The 24,075-nt window shown below is 40.6% G+C and overlaps 1 protein-coding gene across 3 annotated transcripts in view; it reads right to left on the bottom strand.

Moving 5' to 3' along the window:
• klhdc3 (kelch domain containing 3) overlaps nucleotides 1-21,890 on the bottom strand; it is a 34,321-nt gene extending 12,431 nt beyond the window's left edge. The window contains exons 1-8 of one of the 3 annotated variants that reach the window (XM_048204075.1): nucleotides 21,749-21,890; nucleotides 19,931-20,180; nucleotides 19,415-19,591; nucleotides 18,088-18,203; nucleotides 17,936-18,007; nucleotides 15,322-15,562; nucleotides 15,134-15,220; nucleotides 14,665-14,773 (exon numbers count right to left, since the gene is read on the bottom strand). In XM_048204075.1, coding sequence (XP_048060032.1) covers nucleotides 14,665-14,773; nucleotides 15,134-15,220; nucleotides 15,322-15,562; nucleotides 17,936-18,007; nucleotides 18,088-18,203; nucleotides 19,415-19,591; nucleotides 19,931-20,084 — 956 coding nt within the window. In that variant the 5' untranslated portion in view covers nucleotides 20,085-20,180; nucleotides 21,749-21,890. The remainder of the gene's footprint in view (nucleotides 1-14,664; nucleotides 14,774-15,133; nucleotides 15,221-15,321; nucleotides 15,563-17,935; nucleotides 18,008-18,087; nucleotides 18,204-19,414; nucleotides 19,592-19,930; nucleotides 20,181-21,748) is intronic. The other 2 variants (XM_048204076.1, XM_048204077.1) reach the window with 2 other exon arrangements.
• Between the last annotated feature and the right edge of the window lie 2,185 nt (nucleotides 21,891-24,075).

Genomic DNA, 24,075 nt, shown 5'->3' with positions numbered 1-24,075 from the left:
CAAAAATCAGCACAAATTATCACAGAAATGCCATTATCTCTCTGCTGTAAACACGGGAACTGGGAAAACAACGGATGTTTGGGGCAACTGGCTTTTGTACGAGTTTTGGATTGATGGACTGGGTTACGCTCTCAACCGACAGAAAAAATCCTTTGAATATCAAGAACACAGACGTTTATCTGCGGATCTGCTGAAGACTAGCAGTGATCGGCCGTCTGCACTAAACTAACTAGCTGTTCAGTTTCATGCCACTGTCAGTATCTGAAGCAGGATTAAACCGGATTAAGCACAGTGTGACCGATGGACACCTATCATTAATACTGGAATACCGTCAACACAAAACATGTTGCACTGATGATGTCACCAAGACACACACATGAACTCAAATGGAGATGATGTGAATGTGACGGGCGGATCGGGTCAATGAATCGACGGATCGGGTTGGAGAACGTCTGTCGTGTTGGTGCTGCTTCTCGAGAAGCATGAGAGCGTCTGCAGATCAACTTAAGTGTGTTTCGTCTAGCCAGAAAAGTTTTAAGCTGAAACTCTGTACAACTGACTAGAGCCGTCTACAAACACACACTGCAGGAGGCACAAACACACACTCACACACGCGCACATACACACACTCAACATGAACGCACGTACATTCAATACGCACGCACACACACTCTCTCACACACACACTCACATAAACTCAACATGCACACACACACTCTCTCTCACACACACTCACATAAACTCAACATCCACGTGCACACACACTCAACATGCACACACACTCTCTCACACACACTCAACACGCACACAGACTCAATACGCAAACACACTCTCTCACACAAACTCATCATGAATGCACGCACACTCAACACACACACACACACTCACAAACACTCACACAAACTCAACATGCACGCACACACACACTCAACACACACTCTCTCACGCACACACTCAACACACACAAACACACTCTCTCTCACACACACTCACATAAACTCAACATCCATGTGCACACACACAAACACACTCTCTCTCACACACACTCACACACACAAACACACTCTCTCTCACACACACTCACACACACAAACACACTCTCTCTCACACACACTCACATAAACTCAACATCCATGTGCACACACACAAACACACTCTCTCTCACACACTCACACTCTCTCTCACACACTCACACACAAACACACTCTCTCACACACACACTCACATAAACTCAACATGCACACACACACTCTCTCTCACACACACTCACATAAACTCAACATCCACGTGCACACACACTCAACATGCACACACACTCTCTCACACACACTCATCATGAATGCACGCACACTCAACACACACACACACACACACACTCACAAACACTCACACAAACTCAACATGCACGCACACACACACTCAACACACACTCTCTCACGCACACACTCAACACACATCCACACACACAAACACACTCTCTCTCACACACACTCACATAAACTCAACATCCATGTGCACACACACAAACACACTCTCTCTCACACACTCACACTCTCTCTCACACACTCACACACAAACACACTCTCTCTCACACACACACTCACATAAACTCAACATCCACATCCACACTCACACACACAAACACACTCTCTCTCACACACTCACACTCTCTCTCACACACTCACACACAAACACACTCTCTCTCACACACACTCACATAAACTCAACATCCACATCCACACACTCACACACAAACACACTCTCTCTCACACACACTCACACACACAAACACACTCTCTCTCACACACACTCACATAAACTCAACATCCAAGTGCACACACACTCAACATGCACACACTCTCTCTCACACACACAGACTCAATACGCAAACACACTCTCTCACACAAACTCATCATGAATGCACGCACACTCAACACACACACACACAAACACACTCTCTCTCACACACACTCACACACACAAACACACTCTCTCTCACACACACTCACATAAACTCAACATCCACATCCACACACACAAACACACTCTCTCTCACACACTCACACACACAAACACACTCTCTCTCACACACACTCACATAAACTCAACATCCACGTGCACACACACTCAACATGCACACACACTCTCTCACACACACTCATCATGAATGCACGCACACTCAACACACACACACACACACACACTCACAAACACTCACACAAACTCAACATGCACGCACACACACACTCAACACACACTCTCTCACGCACACACTCAACACACATCCACACACACAAACACACTCTCTCTCACACACACTCACATAAACTCAACATCCATGTGCACACACACAAACACACTCTCTCTCACACACTCACACTCTCTCTCACACACTCACACACAAACACACTCTCTCTCACACACACACTCACATAAACTCAACATCCACATCCACACTCACACACACAAACACACTCTCTCTCACACACTCACACTCTCTCTCACACACTCACACACAAACACACTCTCTCTCACACACACTCACATAAACTCAACATCCACATCCACACACTCACACACAAACACACTCTCTCTCACACACACTCACACACACAAACACACTCTCTCTCACACACACTCACATAAACTCAACATCCAAGTGCACACACACTCAACATGCACACACTCTCTCTCACACACACAGACTCAATACGCAAACACACTCTCTCACACAAACTCATCATGAATGCACGCACACTCAACACACACACACACAAACACACTCTCTCTCACACACACTCACACACACAAACACACTCTCTCTCACACACACTCACATAAACTCAACATCCACATCCACACACACAAACACACTCTCTCTCACACACTCACACACACAAACACACTCTCTCTCACACACACTCACATAAACTCAACATCCACGTGCACACACACTCAACATGCACACACACTCTCTCACACACACTCATCATGAATGCACGCACACTCAACACACACACACACACACACACTCACAAACACTCACACAAACTCAACATGCACGCACACACACACTCAACACACACTCTCTCACGCACACACTCAACACACATCCACACACACAAACACACTCTCTCTCACACACACTCACATAAACTCAACATCCATGTGCACACACACAAACACACTCTCTCTCACACACTCACACTCTCTCTCACACACTCACACACAAACACACTCTCTCTCACACACACTCACATAAACTCAACATCCACATCCACACTCACACACACAAACACACTCTCTCTCACACACTCACACTCTCTCTCACACACTCACACACAAACACACTCTCTCTCACACACACTCACATAAACTCAACATCCACATCCACACACTCACACACAAACACACTCTCTCTCACACACACTCACACACACAAACACACTCTCTCTCACACACACTCACATAAACTCAACATCCAAGTGCACACACACTCAACATGCACACACTCTCTCTCACACACACAGACTCAATACGCAAACACACTCTCTCACACAAACTCATCATGAATGCACGCACACTCAACACACACACACACAAACACACTCTCTCTCACACACACTCACACACACAAACACACTCTCTCTCACACACACTCACATAAACTCAACATCCACATCCACACACACAAACACACTCTCTCTCACACACTCACACACACAAACACACTCTCTCTCACACACACTCACATAAACTCAACATCCACATCCACACACACAAACACACTCTCTCACACACACTCACACACACAAACACACTCTCTCTCACACACACTCACATAAACTCAACATCCAAGTGCACACACACTCAACATGCACACACACTCTCTCACACACACTCAACACGCACACAGACTCAATACGCAAACACACTCTCTCACACAAACTCATCATGAATGCACGCACACTCAACACACACACACACACTCACAAACACTCACACAAACTCAACATGCACGCACACACACACTCAACACACACTCTCTCACACACACACTCAACACACACTCACACACACAAACACACTCTCTCTCTCACACTCACACACGCAAACACACTCTCTCACACAAACTCATCATGAATGCACGCACACTCAACACACACACACACAAACACACTCTCTCTCACACACACTCACACACACAAACACACTCTCTCTCACACACACTCACATAAACTCAACATCCATGTGCACACACACAAACACACTCTCTCTCACACACTCACACACACAAACACACTCTCTCTCACACACACTCACATAAACTCAACATCCATGTGCACACACACAAACACACTCTCTCTCACACACTCACACACACAAACACACTCTCTCTCACACACACTCACACACACAAACACTATCTCTCACACACACTCACATAAACTCAACATCCATGTGCACACACACAAACACACTCTCTCTCACACACTCACACACAAACACACTCTCTCTCACACACACACTCACATAAACTCAACATCCACATCCACACACACAAAAACACACTTAACATGCACACACAAACACACACTTAACAAGCACACACAAACACACACACATTTGTTTTTGTGAATTGTGGGGACATTCCATAGGTGTAATGGTTTTTATACTGTACAAACTGTATTTTCTCTCCCCCTACACCAAACCTACCCATCACAGGAAACTGTGCACACTTTTACTTTCTCAAAAAACTCATTCTGTATGATTTATAAGCCTTTTGAAAAGTGGGGACATGGGGTAATGTCCTTATAAGTCACCCTCTCCTTGTAATACCTGTCATACCCATGTCATTATACACATTTGTGTCCTGATATGTCACAAATTGCGCACACACGCTCTCACACACTCACTCATACTCTCACTCACAGTTTGTTTTACTATATTAGTGAGTACATCTCAGACTTTTCTATCAGATTAATTGTTTTCTGTGTGTGTGTGTGTGTGAGAGAGAGAGTGTTTGTGTGTGTTTGTGTGTGCGTGTTAAGTGTGTATTTGTGTGTGCTTGTTAAGTGTGTGAAAGTGTGTGTGTGAAAGTGTGTGTTTGTGTGTGTGAGAGTGTTTGTGTGTGTGTGTGAGAGCGTGTTTGTGTGTGTGTGTGTGAGAGAGTGTGTTTGTGTGTGAGAGTGTGTTTGTGTGTGTGTGTGTGAGAGAGAGAGAGAGTGTGTTTGTGTGTATGAGTGTGTGTGGAATAATTGGCGGGTCATTCAGAGATGCAGGAAGCTGATGGGAAACTCATTTGTGGTTCCGTTACATGAAATTAAATCACCTCTGAGAATGAAAAGATAAATCAAGGATGTGATTCACACATCAATTCAATTTTCACTGTAGGACTTACTTCCTGTTGATGATGTCACAGCTATCGTTGAAAGCAGGCTAAGATGAAAGTCAGCCAATCAGAAATGAGCAGAGTTTTGAGAGACCAATTAAGCGTAGAGCTATCAAATGTGCTGTAATTATGGAGTGACGTCAGAGAAAAAAAATCCCATGATGCCGCATGATTCAGTGCTGCTTTCATTCTCATCGCAGGTTCTGTTTTAAAGCACAGGCTCTTTCCACCTACATTTTAGAAATGTTTTTTTCCGAAGCTTTCCTGTCACAATAATAACATCAAGGCACTTCTGTCACACGTCACTAGCATCATCAGCAAAGGTCACAGACGTGTGCATGAAGCTTAAATCAGCACTCATCACACAGAGGAAGTGACATCATGTCAGGATATTAAGACCATCAGGACGCTCTTCAAGAGAGAAAGCCATAAAGACACTCAGATAAATCACCAAACACACTCAACCAACCAAAACAAACAAACAGAACAGAGGCGGTTCATCACCGACTCGCAAGCTGCCGTCCCACGCGTATCCCAGCATGCCAATCTGTCGCATTCCTGTTTACATCCGGTGCCCGTCCCAAATCTCTGGACTAGCGGCGCACAGACGAGCGGCACGAGATCATCCTCAACAATGACATCAGCTGGCACATGCACACGCATCATCAGACACACGGGTGAATGTAAGCGGAAACAGTCTGAGCACAGGAAACACAGCGACACATGAACGACCTTAATATTCAATATTAATTTCACAATCAGAACAGAGTCAGACGCAAACGAGCAATTCAATGAGCAAACCACCTAAAACTCACTGGTGGGAAAAAGGGATCATATACTTGAAATCTGGAAGGACTAAATGATCCTCATTTTCTGAGTGAATCATTCGGTCATAATTTCCTCGCCCCTGTGTCCTTCAGACCTGCAGGACTTTCTTTCTTCTGTGGGAGAAGATATTTAGAAGAACGATGGGAACCAAACAACACTGAACTCTACTGACAAAAAACAAAACAAAACACTGAAACATTTTTCAAAATATCTTCTACAGAAGAAAGTAAGTCAGGTCTGAATGACATGAAGACGAGTAAATGATGACAGAATGATCATTTTAGGAGGGATTGTAATTACTGCTGTGATGTGATAATTAGGCAGAGTCATTAAAGATCATGTGAGAAGTCTTTAAATGATTTTAGTGGTTAATAAAAAAGGCAGTGTGTGTGTGTGTGTGTATAAGAGAGAGAGAGAGAGAGAGAGAGAGAGTGTGTGTGTGTGTGTGTGTGAGTGAGTGAGTGAGTAAGTGTGTGTATGAGAGAGAGAGAGAGAGAGAGAGAGTGAGTGTGTGTGTGTGTGAGTGTCGAGTTGCATCAGGTGACTTGGGGGTTCTGCAGCTCATAAATCAGAGCAGTGGCTGAATTTCACGCCTCTCTTTGGCCCAGCAGGTCTGTTTATTCTTCTGTAAGTGGCCACTAACACACACACACACACACACACACACACACTCTCTCTCCATCACACACACACACACACCTGATCGTCTACATTCTCAAAAATCTCTCATCTACATTCACAAAAATGCACAAAAAAGAAATCATGCACATATTCAGCAATAGTAAAATGTTTGGACACATTTGACTGAATGGATGTTTCTCGTGATCTAAAAATGAACTTCAGTTCTACAGGCTTCATGGCTGAACACTCGTTAAAGGTGCCCTAGAATCAAAAATTGAATTTACCTTGGCATAGTTGAATAACAAGAGTTCAGTACATGGAAATGACATACAGTGAGTCTCAAACTCCATTGTTTCCTCCTTCTTATATAAATCTCATTTGTTTAAAAGACCTCCGAAGAACAGGCGAATCTCAACATAACACTGTTACGTAACAGTCGGGATCATTAATATGTACCCCCCCCCCCCAATATTTGCATATGCCAGCCCATGTTCAAGGCATTACACAAGGGCAGCCAGTATTAACGTCTGGATCTGTGCACAGCTGAATCATCAGACTTGGTAAGCAAGCAAGAACAACAGCGAAAAATGGCAGATGGAGCAATAATAACTGACATGATCCATGATATCATGATATTTTTAGTGATATTTGTAAATTGTCTTTCTAAATGTTTCGTTAGCATGTTGCTAATGTACTGTTAAATGTGGTTAAAGTTACCATCATTTATTACTGTATTCACGGAGACAAGAGCTGTCGCTATTTTCATTTTTAAACACTTGCAGTCTGTATAATTCATAAACACAACTTCATTCTTTATAAATCTCTCCAACAGTGTGTAATGTTAGCTTTAGCCACAGAGCACTATCAAACTCATTCAGAATCAAATGTAAACATCCAAATAAACACTACTCACATGATCCGAAGCATGCATGCAGCATGTATGACGAACACCTTGTAAAGATCCATTTGAGGGTTATATTAGCTGTGAGAACTTCGTAAATGCATTGTTTTATAGTCGAGAGCTCGGGGGGCAGGGAGCGCGCGATTTGAAGGGGCCGCAGCCTGAATCGGCGCATAGTTAATGATGCCCCAAAATAGGCAGTTAAAAAAATTAATTTAAAATATCTATGGGGTATTTTGAGCTGAAACTTCATAGACACATTCAAGGGAACACCTTAGACTTATATTACATCTTGTGAAAACTGGTTCTAGGGCACCTTTAAATATCAACATTTATTTATATATCAATTGTTTTTGTTGTATAGGACAGTGAAGCGTTTCCTCACACGTGTATAAAAGCTTCCCAGGATGCACCAGGTAAATGTCCAGCGTGAGCAGAAGCAGCTCTAATAGGTGCGATGGGATCATCTTTCCTCTGCTGTCTGACTGAAGGCCACGTGCCGTCGTTACGCAGTAGCACGAGCGCGAGAACCAGCGCCGACTGGCCGCCTGACGATGACCATCGCACGTTTGGGTGACGATGATGCTGCTTTCCCAGACACCTCCACGCCACTGAACACAGAACACTGAGAGCTTTATTGTGCTTCACTAAAGCCGTAAATTTACGCTCAACAAATTCCTTCTGTTTAAGTAAATATCATAAAGGCTGCAGGAATATCACTGGAGGCGTCTGCTCAGCATCAGCACACTATAAATCTGATGGCCGTTTCCTGCGACTGAAGAAAACACAAGCAGGGTGTCTGCAGTCTGATTCATGATGCGCGCTGGGAGCGTTTGTCTCTTTCCTACAGATAAATACAAATAACTTGTGTGACCTCGCAGTCACTTTAGAGGTCAGCGCTGCAAATCAGCTCCATTAGCTGCTGCGGAGCTTCACGTGCATCGCTGATAGTGCTGGTGTTAATCATTAACCCTTTCCATTTAAAGATGTGAATTTAAGTTATGCACAAAAAACATCTGCAAATAAAGCAGAGTTTCCATTCCATGTGTTCAAGAGAACAAAATCGTCACTTTCTGGGAAACTGGCTTAAAATGTCAGTAGTAAAATGTAAGTTGCTGCAATCAGGCTGTTTTCCTCCATCATAAATGAGTTGCGTCTCAGAGCGGCAGATGAAAACAATAAACACTGTCATGTTCTGATTGTAACGTTTGGATGCTGGTGAATTTATGCACATCCAGAGTCTTTATACAATATCCCAAACTTCAAAAAAAATAGGCAGATGGAAACAGAACTATTAACATGCAAACTGTGTGTGTGTGTGAGTGCGCGTGTGTGAGTGCGTGAATGTGAGCGAGCGCGTGTGTATGTGTGAGAGTGAGAGAGTGTGTGTGTGAGAGTGCGTGTGTGAGTGCGTGAATGTGTGTGTGTGTGTGTGTGTGAGCATGTGTGTGAGTACGTGAATGTGTGTGTGATTGTGTTAGTGTGTGTGTGATTGAATCTGAGAGAGTGTGTGAGTGTATGCGTGAGTGAGTGTGTGTAAGTGCGTGTGTGAGTTGAGTGTGTGATTGAGTGTGTGATTGAGTGTGTGCGTGTGAGCGAGTGCGTGTGTGAGAGTGCGTGTGTGAATGTGTTAGTGTGTGTGATTGAATCTGAGTGAGTGTGAGTGTATGTGTGAGAGTGAGTGTGAGTGTGTGAGTTGAGTGTGTGTGAGTGCGAGTGAGTGAGTGCGTGTGTGAATGCGTGTGTGATTGTGTGTGTGTGTGAGCATGTGTGTGAGTGCGTGAATGTGTGTGTGTGAGTGCGTGAATGTGTGTGTGAATGTGTTAGTGTGTGTGATTGAATCTGAGTGAGTGTGAGTGTATGTGTGAGAGTGAGTGTGTGTAAGTGCGTGAGTATGTGAGTTGAGTGTGTGAGTGTGTGTGTGAGTGCGAGTGAGCGAGTGCGTGTGTGAATGCGTGCGTGATTGTGTGTGTGTGTGAGCATGTGTGTGAGTGCGTGAATGTGTGTGTGATTGACTGTGTTAGTGTGTGTGTGATTGAATCTAAGTGTGTGTGTATGTGCGTGAGTTGAGTGTGTGATTGAGTGTGTGTGTGTGTGTGAACGAGTGCGTGTGTGAATGTGTGTGTGATTGTGTGTGTGTGTGTGAGCATGTGTGTGAGTGTGTGAATGTGTGTGTGTGTGAGTGCGTGAATGTGTGTGTGAATGTGTGTGTGTATGTGTTAGTGTGTGTGATTGAATCTGAGTGAGTGTGAGTGTATGTGTGAGAGTGAGTGTGTGTAAGTGCGTGAGTGTGTGAGTTGAGTGTGTGATTGTGTGTGTGTTAGTGCGAGTGAGCGAGTGCGTGTGTGAATGCGTGTGTGATTGTGTGTGTGTGTGTGTGTGTGTGTGTGAGCATGTGTGTGAGTGCGTGAATGTGTGTGTGATTGACTGTGTTAGTGTGTGTGTGATTGAATCTAAGTATGTGTGTGTATGTGCGAGAGTGAGTGTGTGATTGAGTGTGTGTGCGTGCGAGTGTGTGTGTATGTGTGAGAGTGAGTGTGTGTGTGTGTGTGTGTGTCTAAGTGATTGTGTGTGAGTTGAGTGTGTGTGAGTGTGTGTGTGTGTGTGTGTCTAAGTGATTGTGTGCGAGTTGAGTGTGTGTGAGTGCGTGACTGTGTATTTGTGAGTGTGTGTGAGTGTGTGTGAATGTGTGTGTGTGTGTGTCTAAGTGATTGTGTGTGAGTTGAGTGTGTGTGAGTGCGTGAATGTGTATTTGTGAGTGTGTGTGCGTGAGAGCGCGAGTTTGTGTTTGTGTGAGTGCGTGTGTGTGTGTGTGTGTGTGCATGCGTGTTTTTGTGACATATCAGGACACAAATGTGTATAATCACATGGGTATGACAGGTATTACAAGGAGAGGGTGACTTATGAGGACATTACTCCATGTCCCCACTTTTCAAAAGGCTTATAAATCATACAGAATGAGTTTTTTGAGAAAGTAAAAGTGTGCACAGTTTCCTGTGATGGGTAGGTTTAGGGGTAGGGGTAGTGTAGGGCGATAGAAAATATGGTTTGTACAGTATAAAAACCATTACGCCTATGGAATGTCCCCACAATTCACAAAAACAAACGTGTGTGTGTGTGTAGTTTGCACAGTGTCCAGAAACACGCAGCAGAAACAGTGAGGCTCCAACACACAGGCTCACAGGCTCACAGCATCAAGCTCTTAGTTTTAAAAACAAGCAAACAAACGCGAGTCACAGAAGAGACATCATTCATCAGCGCCTCCCACACTCCCGAACGCTCTCGATTCATCTGCATCTAAACGGTGAGGAGCAACAGAGGCCACACGCGCAATTCCTGCAATTTCGTGGTCAGCTACATGAAACGCTGCTGGCGTGCGTGAGAGGGGCCGCAGGCTAACGCATGAGAGGCGTGAATGAATGAATCTGCTGTGAGGTCAGAGGTCAGCGTTTACTCTTCAAGTCTTTCTCTCCTACAGTCTGAGAGATTCAACAAAGCACCCATTTCTGAGGCAATACAACAATCGCTGATCTTTCTTTAGTTCATCACTCATTTAAACTGAACAGTCGATATCAGATTGTCCGTTCTCAACACGTTTCCATCCAAAGTTGTGTATTAAAGGCGGCGAATAAAGCACCGTTTCCATCACGAGCCAAAGAGACCAAAATAATTTTTTTTTTACATAAAATCACAGATGGAAACATAGCTAATTTCTGTTTCAGAAACCCCTCATGACATTTAACTAATAAAAGTCTTGATTTGTTTTGGCAGGAGTGTGTTTGTTATCCACTAATGCCGTCTCACACAGGAAATCATGACTCCTGGGAGGAAATCCTGCTCTGATCCCATAGGGAAACCCAAATAAATGAGGCAAAAGTGTTTCACTCTCCTCTCAAACATTAGTCTCCGTACGGCAGATAATCCTGCTTAACTAGAGCACTTCAAGAGTTTAAGAGCAGACACACAAACAAACTCACGGGTCAGTTCTGCCTTTCTAACATCTGTGTATTTAAACCTTCTTCAAGGAATAAAAATCCTTTAAATGCATCAAAGATTAAATATAATTTAACAGAAGCGTTAAGCGTATACATGCAAAGCAATATATTATAAAGAAAACTGTAATTGTAAAATGTATGTATATTATCATCCAGCTCTAATCTGATGAATGTGACTATAAGACATGAAGATATTATAAACATTAACATCATGATTTTCTGTAAGGCTGCTGTGAAACAATGTGTGCAAATAAATCTGTGAAGCCTGCCGCATTCACATAAATCATGAAGTCACATCTGACTGAAACCATGACACGGTCACTGCAGCGGCTCCTCGGCCGGATCCCACAATGCTGTGCGTTTAACCGGCTGAGCGGCCGTCTAATTACGAGCGGCCGATCCTATCTGCCACTATCTGCCGCTGTGGACCACACCGGAGCAGACTGATGGATAATCCTCGACTGCGGATCAGGACGGCCTAAACCGGAGCTGCACCGCAGGACCCAGCGGGACGCGTCTGATAAAGCTGTTAGGCAGCTCATTACACTGCTAGCGGAGAATCAGGGCTATCAGACCCGGAGTCTGCCCTCGGCTCTCGGGATGAAAGGGAATCTTCTGGCTTCCTCAATATAAAGCTTGTACAGGATGAGCTTCAGTGCGACGGGGGTTTGAGTCTGAACCGCAGCGCTTTCTGCAGTTCAAATGGGTTACACACACACACACACACACACACACACACACACACACACACACACACACACACACGTACTACACTCCTGTTCATAGCTGGAAACATGTCAAACAGCAAATAAAATAGACAAGAGTTGTGCTGAATCCAGTGAATACAGTGGTCTGATTTCTGCATCGTTCTGCAAACACAGATTCCCTGTGATGAGCCTTGCACACACACACACACACACACACACACACACACACACACACATCATGCGTCAATCAGGACAGTAAAGAAGTGAATTTGAATTTGGCCACAATACACAGGAAGTTAAACTGGAATGACAGGAAGAGAAATTTACTGAATTGTAACTCAAAGTAATTCAAGACAGATAATGCATTCTGCGAAATTAAATGTTCTGTCACCCTGATACACAAAAGTTCATTTATTAAATAATTTGAAGTATATAAACTAAATACAAACTTACATAGGTATAATTTTAAACTTTTAAAATAAAATTTTAAAATAGTAAATTTTCATTCATATGTATTTGTCTATCTGTCTATCTATCTATATCTATTAACCTTCAAACATCAAGGGTTAGTTCACCCAAAAATGAAAATTATGTCATTAATGACTCACCCTCATGTCGTTCCAAACCCTGTCCTAATCGCCAAAAACAACCACGGTGACGTAAAAGTGCATCACCAACGCCGACAGATGAAAGGATTCAATGGAATCAATCCAATGGAAAGGATTCCGGAAGAGAATACAATGCTGAATAAAGTGGTAGTTTTTGTTATTTTTGGACCAAAATGTATTTTCATTGCTTCAACAAATTCTAACTAACCCACTGATGTCACATGGACTACTTTGATGATGTTTTTATTACCTTTCTGGACATGGACAGTATACCGTACATACATTTTCAATGGAGGGACAGAAAGCTCTCGGACTAAATCTAAAATATCTTAAACTGTGTTCTGAAGATGAACGGAGGTCTTACGGGTGTGGAACGGCATGAGGGTGAGTCATTATTGACATAATTTTCATTTTTGGGTGAACTAACCCTTTAAAATTCAAACAAATAGGACTGTGCAACAAACTTAAACTTCTCTTATATTGAAATCCTCTGACATTTCTGTTTAAAAGTGATCATTTTAGACTTCTACTTCATGATTTGGTGTTTTGTTTTGTTTTGCTCTATCCTCTGAGCTTCCGTGTTCGCCATTGGGTCATGCGTCAGGTCAGGGGTCACCGTGGCAAATCGATGTGTACGGCTGTCTGCCGGAAGCTAGTTATTTTACTTTATAAGGTTTTAAATATTGATATTTGTCTTACAAAAACCCATCACTTCGCTTCAGAAGGCCTTTATTAACCCCCTGAAGCCGTATGGATTTATGATGGATGGATGAATTTTTTTTTGGCCTTCAAAACACGCCCCCTGTTCACTGCCATTATAAAGCTTGATATAACCGGGATATTTATAAATATGTGACCCTGGACACAAAACCAGTCATAAGGGTAAATTTTTTGAAATTGAGATTTATACATCATGTGAAAGCTGAATAAATAAGCTTTCCATTGATGTATGGTTTGTTACAATATTTGGCCGAGATACAACTATTTGAAAATCTGGAATCTGAGGGTGCAAAAAAATATTGAGAAAATCACCTTTAAAGTTGTCCAAATGAAGTCCTTAGCAATGCATATTACTTACAAAAACACATTTATGATATATTTACGGTAGGAAATGTACAAAATTTCTTCATGGAACATGATCTCCATACAATATCCTCTGGCTTGAGGGTGAGTAAATCATGGGATAATTGTCATTTTTGTGTGAACTATCCTTAAGAAACCCTGATGTTTGAAGGTTGATAGATAGAAAGAAATATTTAAAATTTTTATTTTAAAAGTTTAAAATTCTACTTATATAAATAAAATGTATGGCTTGAGGGTGAGTAAATCATGGGATAATTGTCATTTTTGTGTGAACTATCCCTTTAAACTTTTTTTCAAAACTTTCCAGCAAGGTTTCAAAGTTAGTCTTGAGTTTGCTTTTCTAGTTTAAAATGGACCATTTAAATTTCTTTTAATTCCAATTCATTTTAATTCTACTTCCTTACATACACATTGATTTCACATAAGTTTGTGACTAATGACGCGTGCATCATATGGTTTTGGTTCATGTTCGTTTCCCAGTAAATTCACTTACAAACAAAACACACAACATGTGACGTGCTGTGCTCACCTGGTTCCTCCGAAGAGGATGATGCGATCTCCCACCATACAGCAGCACTGTCTCCGCCTGGGACACGGACCTTTACCCTTCGGCTCCACCTTCTTCCAGGAGAATGCCTCTGTACACACAGACACAGACATCACTAGCTGAAAGACGAGCAGGTGATCAGTCTGTACTGATGAACACACAGTGACACGCTCCACAGACCAACACAAGAGCAAGTTTTCTGCCTTATTTAGTCACCCGGCTCATGCCGTATGTGTTTTTAGTTGTCAGACAAGAGACAGAAAGCGAGTAAGAATTTAACAAAAAAACCTGCCAAATGGTCAATTGAAATAATATGGGAAACAACACACAAAGAACACACAAAACACAAAGGAAAACAACACACTGTGAGCACAATCCATTAAAACTGCTGAAAGAATTCCAACATATTGACCTTGAGCACATGAAATCAAGAATATATGAGAAGAATCACCTGGATTGAACTTCCAGAGGTCGTTGAAGTGTCGATCCAGACGAGCATTATAACCACCGAATATGTACAGTTCTCCATTGTAAGCAACTTTCAGAGGGAAATCAAGAAAAACGTTAGGAGAAAAACTACATGAAGGGCTGAATCCAGTTCCACAACATCAGCGTTTGTGTTCGTGTGTGTTTGCTCACAGGCTGAATGGCTCCGTCGGCCCTCGGGCAGCAGCTGCGCAGACGCCGTGTTCAGCCAGCAGTTGGTCTCCGTGTCGAAGATCTTGATTTTATTGCAGTAGATCTCGTTGTTGGAGTGGAAGGGGCCGAATCGATCCGCTCTCCCTCCAAACACGAACATCTTAGTGCCGATGATGGTGGCTGAGTGAAAATCTCTCCATCGAGCCGGCGTTCCCTGCAGAGACGGACGCCACGAGTCAGACTACAAATGGCACAATGGATGAAAACAAACATGAAGTGGCAGTAAACACACACACCATCAAACAGACGATCAAACAATCACACCTCTGTCTGCAGAGCTGGGTAGATTACTTACAAATTGAAAACAGTTAATGATTACAGATTACATGACAAAAATTGTAGTTAATAACGTAATCCATTACATTACACGTTTATGGTAATGTAATCTGACTACTTTTAGATTACTTCTGACTAAACTCATTTATCACATTGATTTGAATAGGATAATTTTGTACCATATTAATATAAAAATACAACGAAAAATAAAATATACTCCATTCTTTTTCAACAACATGAAGTGTGTTAAATATTACATTTAGTCAGGGTTTCCTAGACTGGGGTTCGTGAGTTTAATGAAAAGCTATTATATAATTAAATCATAAAAATTAACATTTAAAATAAATAATTTAAAACTTAAAAAGCATTCAAAATAAAACACTTACTGAAAAAGATAAATATATATATATATATTTTATTTGTTTACCTCCATCTCAAGTGACCATTAACTGACATCAGAGAACTGAACTTAATTTTATTATTATTATTATTATTATTATTATTATTATTATTATTATTATTATTATTATTGGCGTAACTTTTTAACTTAAAATCTCTGGAGGTTCAGCTGACAAAAAAAGTTGGGGAGTACCTGCATTGTATGTTAACATGAAATGATGTTAATTTGTAAATTTTAATGTGTTTGAAAGACAAAAGCCTTCTAAAGATGGTTAAATGACTGAGTGAGTGATCATTCAAACAATGATTAATGTATTCATCAGGAGCTGATGAGATATGCAATGCTGCAATGTTGAGAAAACACTTTTCAAAAGTGAAATGATTTCTGTAAATCAGTGTGGGTCTCAGTTTTCAGTGATAGTCACATGACTAGTGGCTGGTCTGTGTGTGCAATTCCACAAATCTGGAAGACCTTCTGAACATAACATATATAAAGAAAAATTTAAAAGATAAAAAAAAGCAGTAGTGAGGAGAATCAATGAATTATGAATAATTTACTGCCATTGTGCAAATAACATGTAATCAATAAAAATAATGGCAGTCTGATTATGAATATTTTAAAATGTAATATAATCTAATTACAAGAACTTAATTTTTAATCTGATAACATAATCCAGATTACATGTAATCAGTTACTACCCAGCTCTGTCTGTGATGTTGTGTTATAGTGACAGCAGCTCTTTATTCTCTACTAGACACACAGATCAAAGCCTGATGAAGCTCCACGGCGCCATCTAGTGACAACAGACCATAAACAGCGAGTGTGTGTCTAAACCTAGTCAGCTGACTACCTAGATCACGTTTTTGGGAATCATAGTGTAAGGATTAAGAATTACACAACCATCTAATATCCCTCATTTCAGCTAAAGCTGCTAGTAATGGTTGGTCAGCAGTAAAGGCAGGTAAAAGTCTGGAATGAAGTGAAATTGAAATGTATTTTTAAAAGAATAGGAGAAAACAGCCCTGTTGCCACTGGCAAAAATGACAAAAATATGCAACTAAAAAGTTGAAGACTAAAAAAAAACACTAAAGACTAACTAAACTCGCTTAACCTGTTAGCAGTCACCTCCCTTTCTGAGCAGAACTTCAATGGTTGTAGTTCATGAACGGTTTGGAAACACACCTAACAGACCTATGGTTGGTCTATTTTTAAAGGAAACACTATTGCAGAAGTGGGTTAGGGGTCAGGTGGGTATGATTAAAGCGTAAAAAAGTTACAGAAAATTAAGTAAGTTTACAGAAAGTAAGTTTAAGTTTAAGCAAATGTAGTCAACTAAAAATTTTTTTTTTAATTTTATACAAAATATATATTTTACAAAATATTTTGGACTAAACAGTTTGAACAGTTTTTTTTATCTATCTATCTATCTATCTATCCATCTGTTTATCTATCTATCTATCTATCTATCTATCTATCTATCTAAGCAAAAGTAGTCAACTAAACAATTTTTATTTTATACAAAATATATATTTTACAAAATATTTTGGACTAAACAGTTTGAGCAGTTTTTTTTAATCTATCTATCTATCTATCTATCTATCTATCAGAATCTGTCTGAAAACAGTAGGTCATCTGGGTAATTTTCACCTATATTGTGAATCTGACATACTACTCTGTTCACATACTGATTTTTGCCTACTCTAAGTAGGGGAGTATGAGATTTCAGATGCAGCCATGCACTCATCAGAGGCCAAACCTTATATCCCATGATCCTCTGCTGCAGCACAGTGATGATGTCATAATGCATGAGCACACTCGTGAACAACAGTAAATGAGAAGAGCAGCTGATCACACAGACAGAGAGACGTTCACACTCACCCGGGCGTTCACGAGTGACCAGCACATGCTGCTGGTGTCCAGCTTGTGAATGTCATTGGAGAAACAGTCAGCCTGAGAACACAAACACAGATGTGTCACATTTGGCTACTTAACTGAAGTTCGTCATGAGGGACGTCACTGAAGCTACACACCAGTTGTTCATATCCACCAAAGATGTACATGGCTTTTCCTAGAACGCACGCCGAGTGTCCGTCTCTGGCGCCCGGAACCGTTCCCGAGATCTTGGGTGTGAACCATCGGTGCTGATCTGAGAACAGCAACAATCATCCGTTTAGCAGACGCTCTTATCCAGCAGCTCGCAAATGACAAATACAACAAGCCATTCATCTTAAAGGATTAGTTCACTTCAGAATTCAAATTTCCTGATAATTTGCTCACTCCCATGTCATCCAAGATGTTCATGTCTTTCGTTCTTCAGTCGAAAAGAAATCAAGTTTTTTGAGGAAAACATTGTCCATATAGTGGACTTCACTGGGGTTCAACAGATCCGAATGTCAGTTTCAGTGCAGCTTCAAAGAGCTCTACATGATCCCAGACGAAGAATAAGGGTCTTATCTAGCAAAACAATTGCTCATTTTCTAAAAAAATATATAAATACAACGATTCATTTTTGCTCCGATGCTTCATGAAGCAGTGTTTTGAAATCGACCATCACTAAATAAGTCGTTATTTTGTTTTTTTGGCACTCCAAAAATATTCTCGTCGCTTTATAATATTAATATTGAGCCACTGTACTCACATGAACCGATTTAAATATGTTTTAGTACCTTTATGGATCTTGAGAGAGGAAGTGTCATTGCTCCCTATGGAGGCCTCACAGAGCCATCGGATTTCAACTAAAATATCTTAATTTGTGTTCTGAAGATTAACGAAGGTCTTACGGGTGTGGAACGGCATGATGGTAAGTAATAAATGACAGAATTTTCATTTTTGGGTGAACTAACCCTTTAAATACAGAGAAACTGTTGTTTTGTGTGTGAAAATTAAATCATGATCAAGAAAAAAAAAAAACGAAATCAAATGGTGGAACAAATAAAAATGTTTTTGTATTAGAATTACAATAAAGTTTGTTAACATTAGTTATTGCATTAGCTAACAAGAACTAACTATGAGCAATATGTGTTTTTATAGCATTTATTATTCTTTGTTTAATGTCTGTTCATGTTAGTCCTCAGAGCATTTACTAAAGATAAACTTAAGAAAGTATTATTAAATGTCGAAATGACCATTAATAAATGCTTTAGAAGTATTGTTTACTAATGCAGTTGAGTTAACTAATGTTAACAAATAAAACCTTAATGTAAAGTATTAACAAATCTGGCATATTACATGAAAATCCATAATCCGACAACACAACAAACCCACTGGACGCGACGAGCTCAAAGCATAAGATAACGAAGATAAACCTCCGAACATCTGTTGAAGCACGTGCTTTTATTCTGTTTGAGCGACACCTACTGACGTCGAAGGCGTACAGCACGTTACACGCGCCCTCTGTGTCATTCCTCCCGCCCCAGATGAAGATGGTCTCGTCCAGCAGGACCGCGGTGTGTCCGTAGCGCATGTAGGGCACTTCACGAGTGTGCTCACGGCCTCCGGTCCGCACGGGCGGCAGCTTCGTCCAGCGCAGGGACACTGTTGAGAACAGAGAGACAGGCGAGATGCCAAAAGTGAGGGACGTCAAAAACACAGCTGAATGTGTTTTTTCCTTTCATTCTATATATTTGTATAGCACTTTCCACAATACATCACTTGAAAGCATCTTCACAGAAAACGCATGTTTAAATGTTACAGTTTAGGAAGCAAAATTAAAGTCCATATGACACTATAATATGATGCATGTCATGTGATTAGTTAATGTCATGTGTTCAGACACAACAAGACTTTCATCTGAATTTGAATATCGTGTTGAGCTGATTTGAATATGAATATGAGCAGCAGTGTTCAGATGTGGTAAAACAGGTCAGGCCTCACCCGTGTTGAAGACGTGCACGTCGATCTGCCTCAGGGTGTCATAGTCTTCTCCCGAGCAGTACCCGCCAAACGAGTAAACCTTGTGTCCGACCGCCACCGCCGCATGGTTGACCCGCCGCGGGCCACCCTCCAGGTGCACCGTCCAGCGTAACATCCCACGCTCGGCCACCGCCGCACCGCTGCTCCTAAACCATCACCACAGCAGCGACATCACTGCTCCATCAGACACCGGCCAATCAAATGACAGCTGCTGACAAACACAGAGAGAGAGACTGCTCATGCCACACATCTAGAGCATCATGTCTTTATCATGAGCTGTAAAAGACTTGATCTGAATAATGACACTATTGTCTTCGCTTTACAGCTGCATTATATTAATAATATTACTGAAACAAATTACGAATAAAGCACGCTGATCACTTCTGATGTTTGTGTTTGACAGATTCAGACAGATTAAGAGTCTCTGCTACTGCAGAGTATAAATATATAATCATATCTCTGGAGGCACATGCCAGAATATATTTAGAGAAACAACAGCCCATCATCAAGTCTCACATGACAGACGGCTGCGTCTCAAAACACACACTGCAGGAACCTTCTGAGAACTGCTGTCTAGTGGCTGTGTGACTAACTATCAATCAATCAATCAATCAATCAATCAATCAATCAAATTTATTTCTAAAGCACATTTAAAAACAACACATGCTGGCTAAAGTGTTTTTCATACCAGGACCTAACAAATTCATACAACCTAAAAGCATGAGACCAAAGCACTGTAAATTAAATACAGTCAAATGCAAGTGAGAATAAATAAGTGAGATTTAAAAACATCAAGAGAGCTATCTTACAGGATCTAATATGGAGAGGTTCAATAGTCGAGGAACTGCAACAGAGAAATCTCTATCTACTTTGATTTTAGACAAGACTTGGGAATAGTTAACTGAAACCTCTGTGAAGATCTTAATGGTCTGGAGGACTTTCGGTAATATAACTGGGTGACAAGCTGTTTATACCCTTAGATTTAGGTTTTTAACTAAATTTAGAGACCCATCCAGAGGAAGCCCTCTAACCTTTAACCTTTAAATGACAGCTTATTAATAGAAACACACAGTTAATCATTTCACTTCACAGTTTAAAACAATGATATTTAATTTCCTTAAGGTTTGAATGAGTAAAACGGCATAATTTCAGAAACACAACAGATTTAACGTGCATTAGAAAACAGTTTGTCCATCCATGCACACAAATATGTCTGATTTGAATAAGATTTATTCATATCTATAGCCTATTTTTAAGTCTTTATTGCTAGGACATCAGAAATAATGGTTGTAAAACAAACTAAACGTGTGTCTGTTTTAATCCGGGAGCAACATGACCGTATATAAGAGTTATTCGTTCAGAAAAACAGATTTTATTTATATATATAAAATAATAAAACAGCGAATAAATCAGCTGTAAAGTGCAGTGCTAGCACGATTAGCACTGTCAACACAACTTCACTACACAAACAGCTCAAACGATCAGATCAAAATATTCCTTTCACCAAAACCGAATTGCTATTTTGGCATAAAATCGAAACATGACATTCAGATCAAAGATAACAATTAATCTGTCTGGTATCAAGGGTCACTATTAGCCGTTCCAGCTAACCGGGCTAAATCAAGCTAAAACCAATCAGCAGCCCAAACGAATAGATTAAAACACAGACATATGAACAGCACAGAATATGTTGTATATGTATATGTGTAAATAAAGGTATTACATATGAATGTGGTGTTAATAAAAGATGATGTTGTTGAGCAGAATGTCTCCTCTTACCTTCAGTGTGCTAATGTTCAAAATTATGAACGCGCTCTGGCGCCCTCTGCCGACTAACTCACTAACATTTGGTCCTCACAAGTATACCCCAAAAAAAGAAAAAAAAAAGAAAAAGTACACTCATGCTCACACACACACACACACACACACACACACACACACTCTTTAGTAATATGGCACATAGTGACTAAAATGGGGCCCAGGTCAGGAAGCAAACAGGCCAGCTCACGTCACAGAAGTCAGATAAAAACCCAACACATAGAGACTCTTTCACCTAGATTTCATCATATATAGACTGCGTCTGTTCTCTGAACTTGGAAATACAAAAAACTCCCAAACCCATTTAAGGGTAAACATTTAATTGATGTTCAACAAATAAAAAACAGATATATTACTGATGAACACATGATAAAGCCTGGGTTGCTGAATATTAGATCCCTTTCTTCAAAAGCACTTATCGTAAATGATATGATGACAGATTATAACCTAGATGTGCTGTGTTTGACAGAAACCTGGCTAAAACCAGATGATTACATTACTTTAAATGAGTCCATCCCCTAAGATTACTATTATAAACACAAGCTTCGTCTGAAAGGCAAAGAGGGAGGTGTTGCTGTAATTTATAGTAATGTCTTCAGTATTACTCAGAAGTCTAGTTCCAAATATAATTAATTCAAAGTGTTGGTGCTCTATAATGCTATCTAGTGTAAGTGATAAATCACATTTGACATTTGTGCTGGCTACTGTATACAGGCCACCAGGTTACCATACAGACTTTTTCAAAGAATTTGCTGATTTTCTGTCGGAGTTGGTACTGGCTGCAAATAAAGTTGTCCTAATTGTTGGTAATTTAAATATCCATGTAGATAATGAAAAAGTCACATTGGGATTGACATTTACAGACATTCTAAACTCTACTGGAGTTAGACAACACATGTCAGGACCCACCCATATTCGTAATCATACTTTAGATCTAATATTGTCACATGGAATCGATGTTTATGGTGTCGAACTTCTGCAGCAGAGCGATGACATCTCAGATCATTCTCCAGTCTTGTGTATACTACATTACCCTAGGCTGCAAAACCACCTCCCTGTTACAAATATGGTACAACTATCACTTCTACTACTAAAGATTGCTTTATAAATAATCTACCTGATCAGTTTTATCTCCTAAGCATACCAAATAGCTTAGATTAAATCAATGTTGCAGCAGAAACTATTGACTCTCTCTTTTTCAGCACATTAGACATGGTTGCTCCTTTGCGTTTAAAGAAGACTGAGGAAAATAGTCCAACACCGTGGTACAACGAGCACACTCGAGCCCTTAAGAGAGCAGCCAGAAAAATGGAGCGCAGCTGGAAGAAGACAAAACTAGAGGTTTTTCGCATTTCGTGGAAGGAAAGCATTATTGCATTAAAAACTGCTATGTCTGCTTACTTTTCGACTCTCTTAGAAGAAAACTAACACAATTTGATACAGTGGCTAAATTAATGAGAAATAAAGCTTCAACTTCAGACGTTTCCACATCGCAGAGCAGTAATGACTTTATGAACTTCTTTACTTGCAAGATTGATACTATTAGAAAATTATAACAATGCAGCGTCTACTACAGTATTGCATCAGACAGTGCATTGTAGTGTCCGTTAGAAAAAATTCTATTCATTCATTGCTATAGGAGAGGAAGAATTGTCTAAACTCGTTAAATCATCCAATTCAAAGTAGATTAAATTTAGACCCTATAGCGACTAAGCTACTGAAAGAAATGCTTCCAGACATCATAGATCCTCTTCTTAGTCTCATTAATTTATCTTTGTCGATACGTACCAAAAATCGTTAAGTTGGCTATTAATAAACCTCTTATTTAAAAAACACAACTTGATCCTAGAGAACTAGTTAATTACACATCTCGCTTTTCTGTCAAATATACTGGAAAAGGCAGTATCATCACAACTGTGTTCCTTTTAGGAAAGAAATGGTATCTGTGAGGATTTCCAGTCAGAATTTAGACCATATCATAGTACTGAGACTGCTCTCATTAGAGTTAGAAATGATTTGCTCTTATCATCAGATCATGGTTGTATCTCTCCATTAGTGTTACTGGATCTCACTGCTGCATTTGACAATATCCACCACAGCATTCTTTTGAATAGACTCGGAAATTATGTTGGCATTAATGGAATTGCATTGGCATGGTTCAAATCTGACCATTATCAATTTGTAGCAGTAAATGAAGACCTGTCATACCGATCACAAGTTCAATATGGAGAACAGCAAGGCTCAGTAATAGGACCATTGCTTTTCACCCAGTACATCCTACCCTTGGG

Source organism: Megalobrama amblycephala, linkage group LG10 (assembly GCF_018812025.1).
Source record: "Megalobrama amblycephala isolate DHTTF-2021 linkage group LG10, ASM1881202v1, whole genome shotgun sequence".
In the NCBI taxonomy this organism is placed as follows: Eukaryota; Metazoa; Chordata; class Actinopteri; order Cypriniformes; family Xenocyprididae; genus Megalobrama; species Megalobrama amblycephala.
The sequence above is the reverse complement of the archived record's forward strand: the minus strand, read 5'-3'. Positions and strand labels throughout refer to the sequence as shown.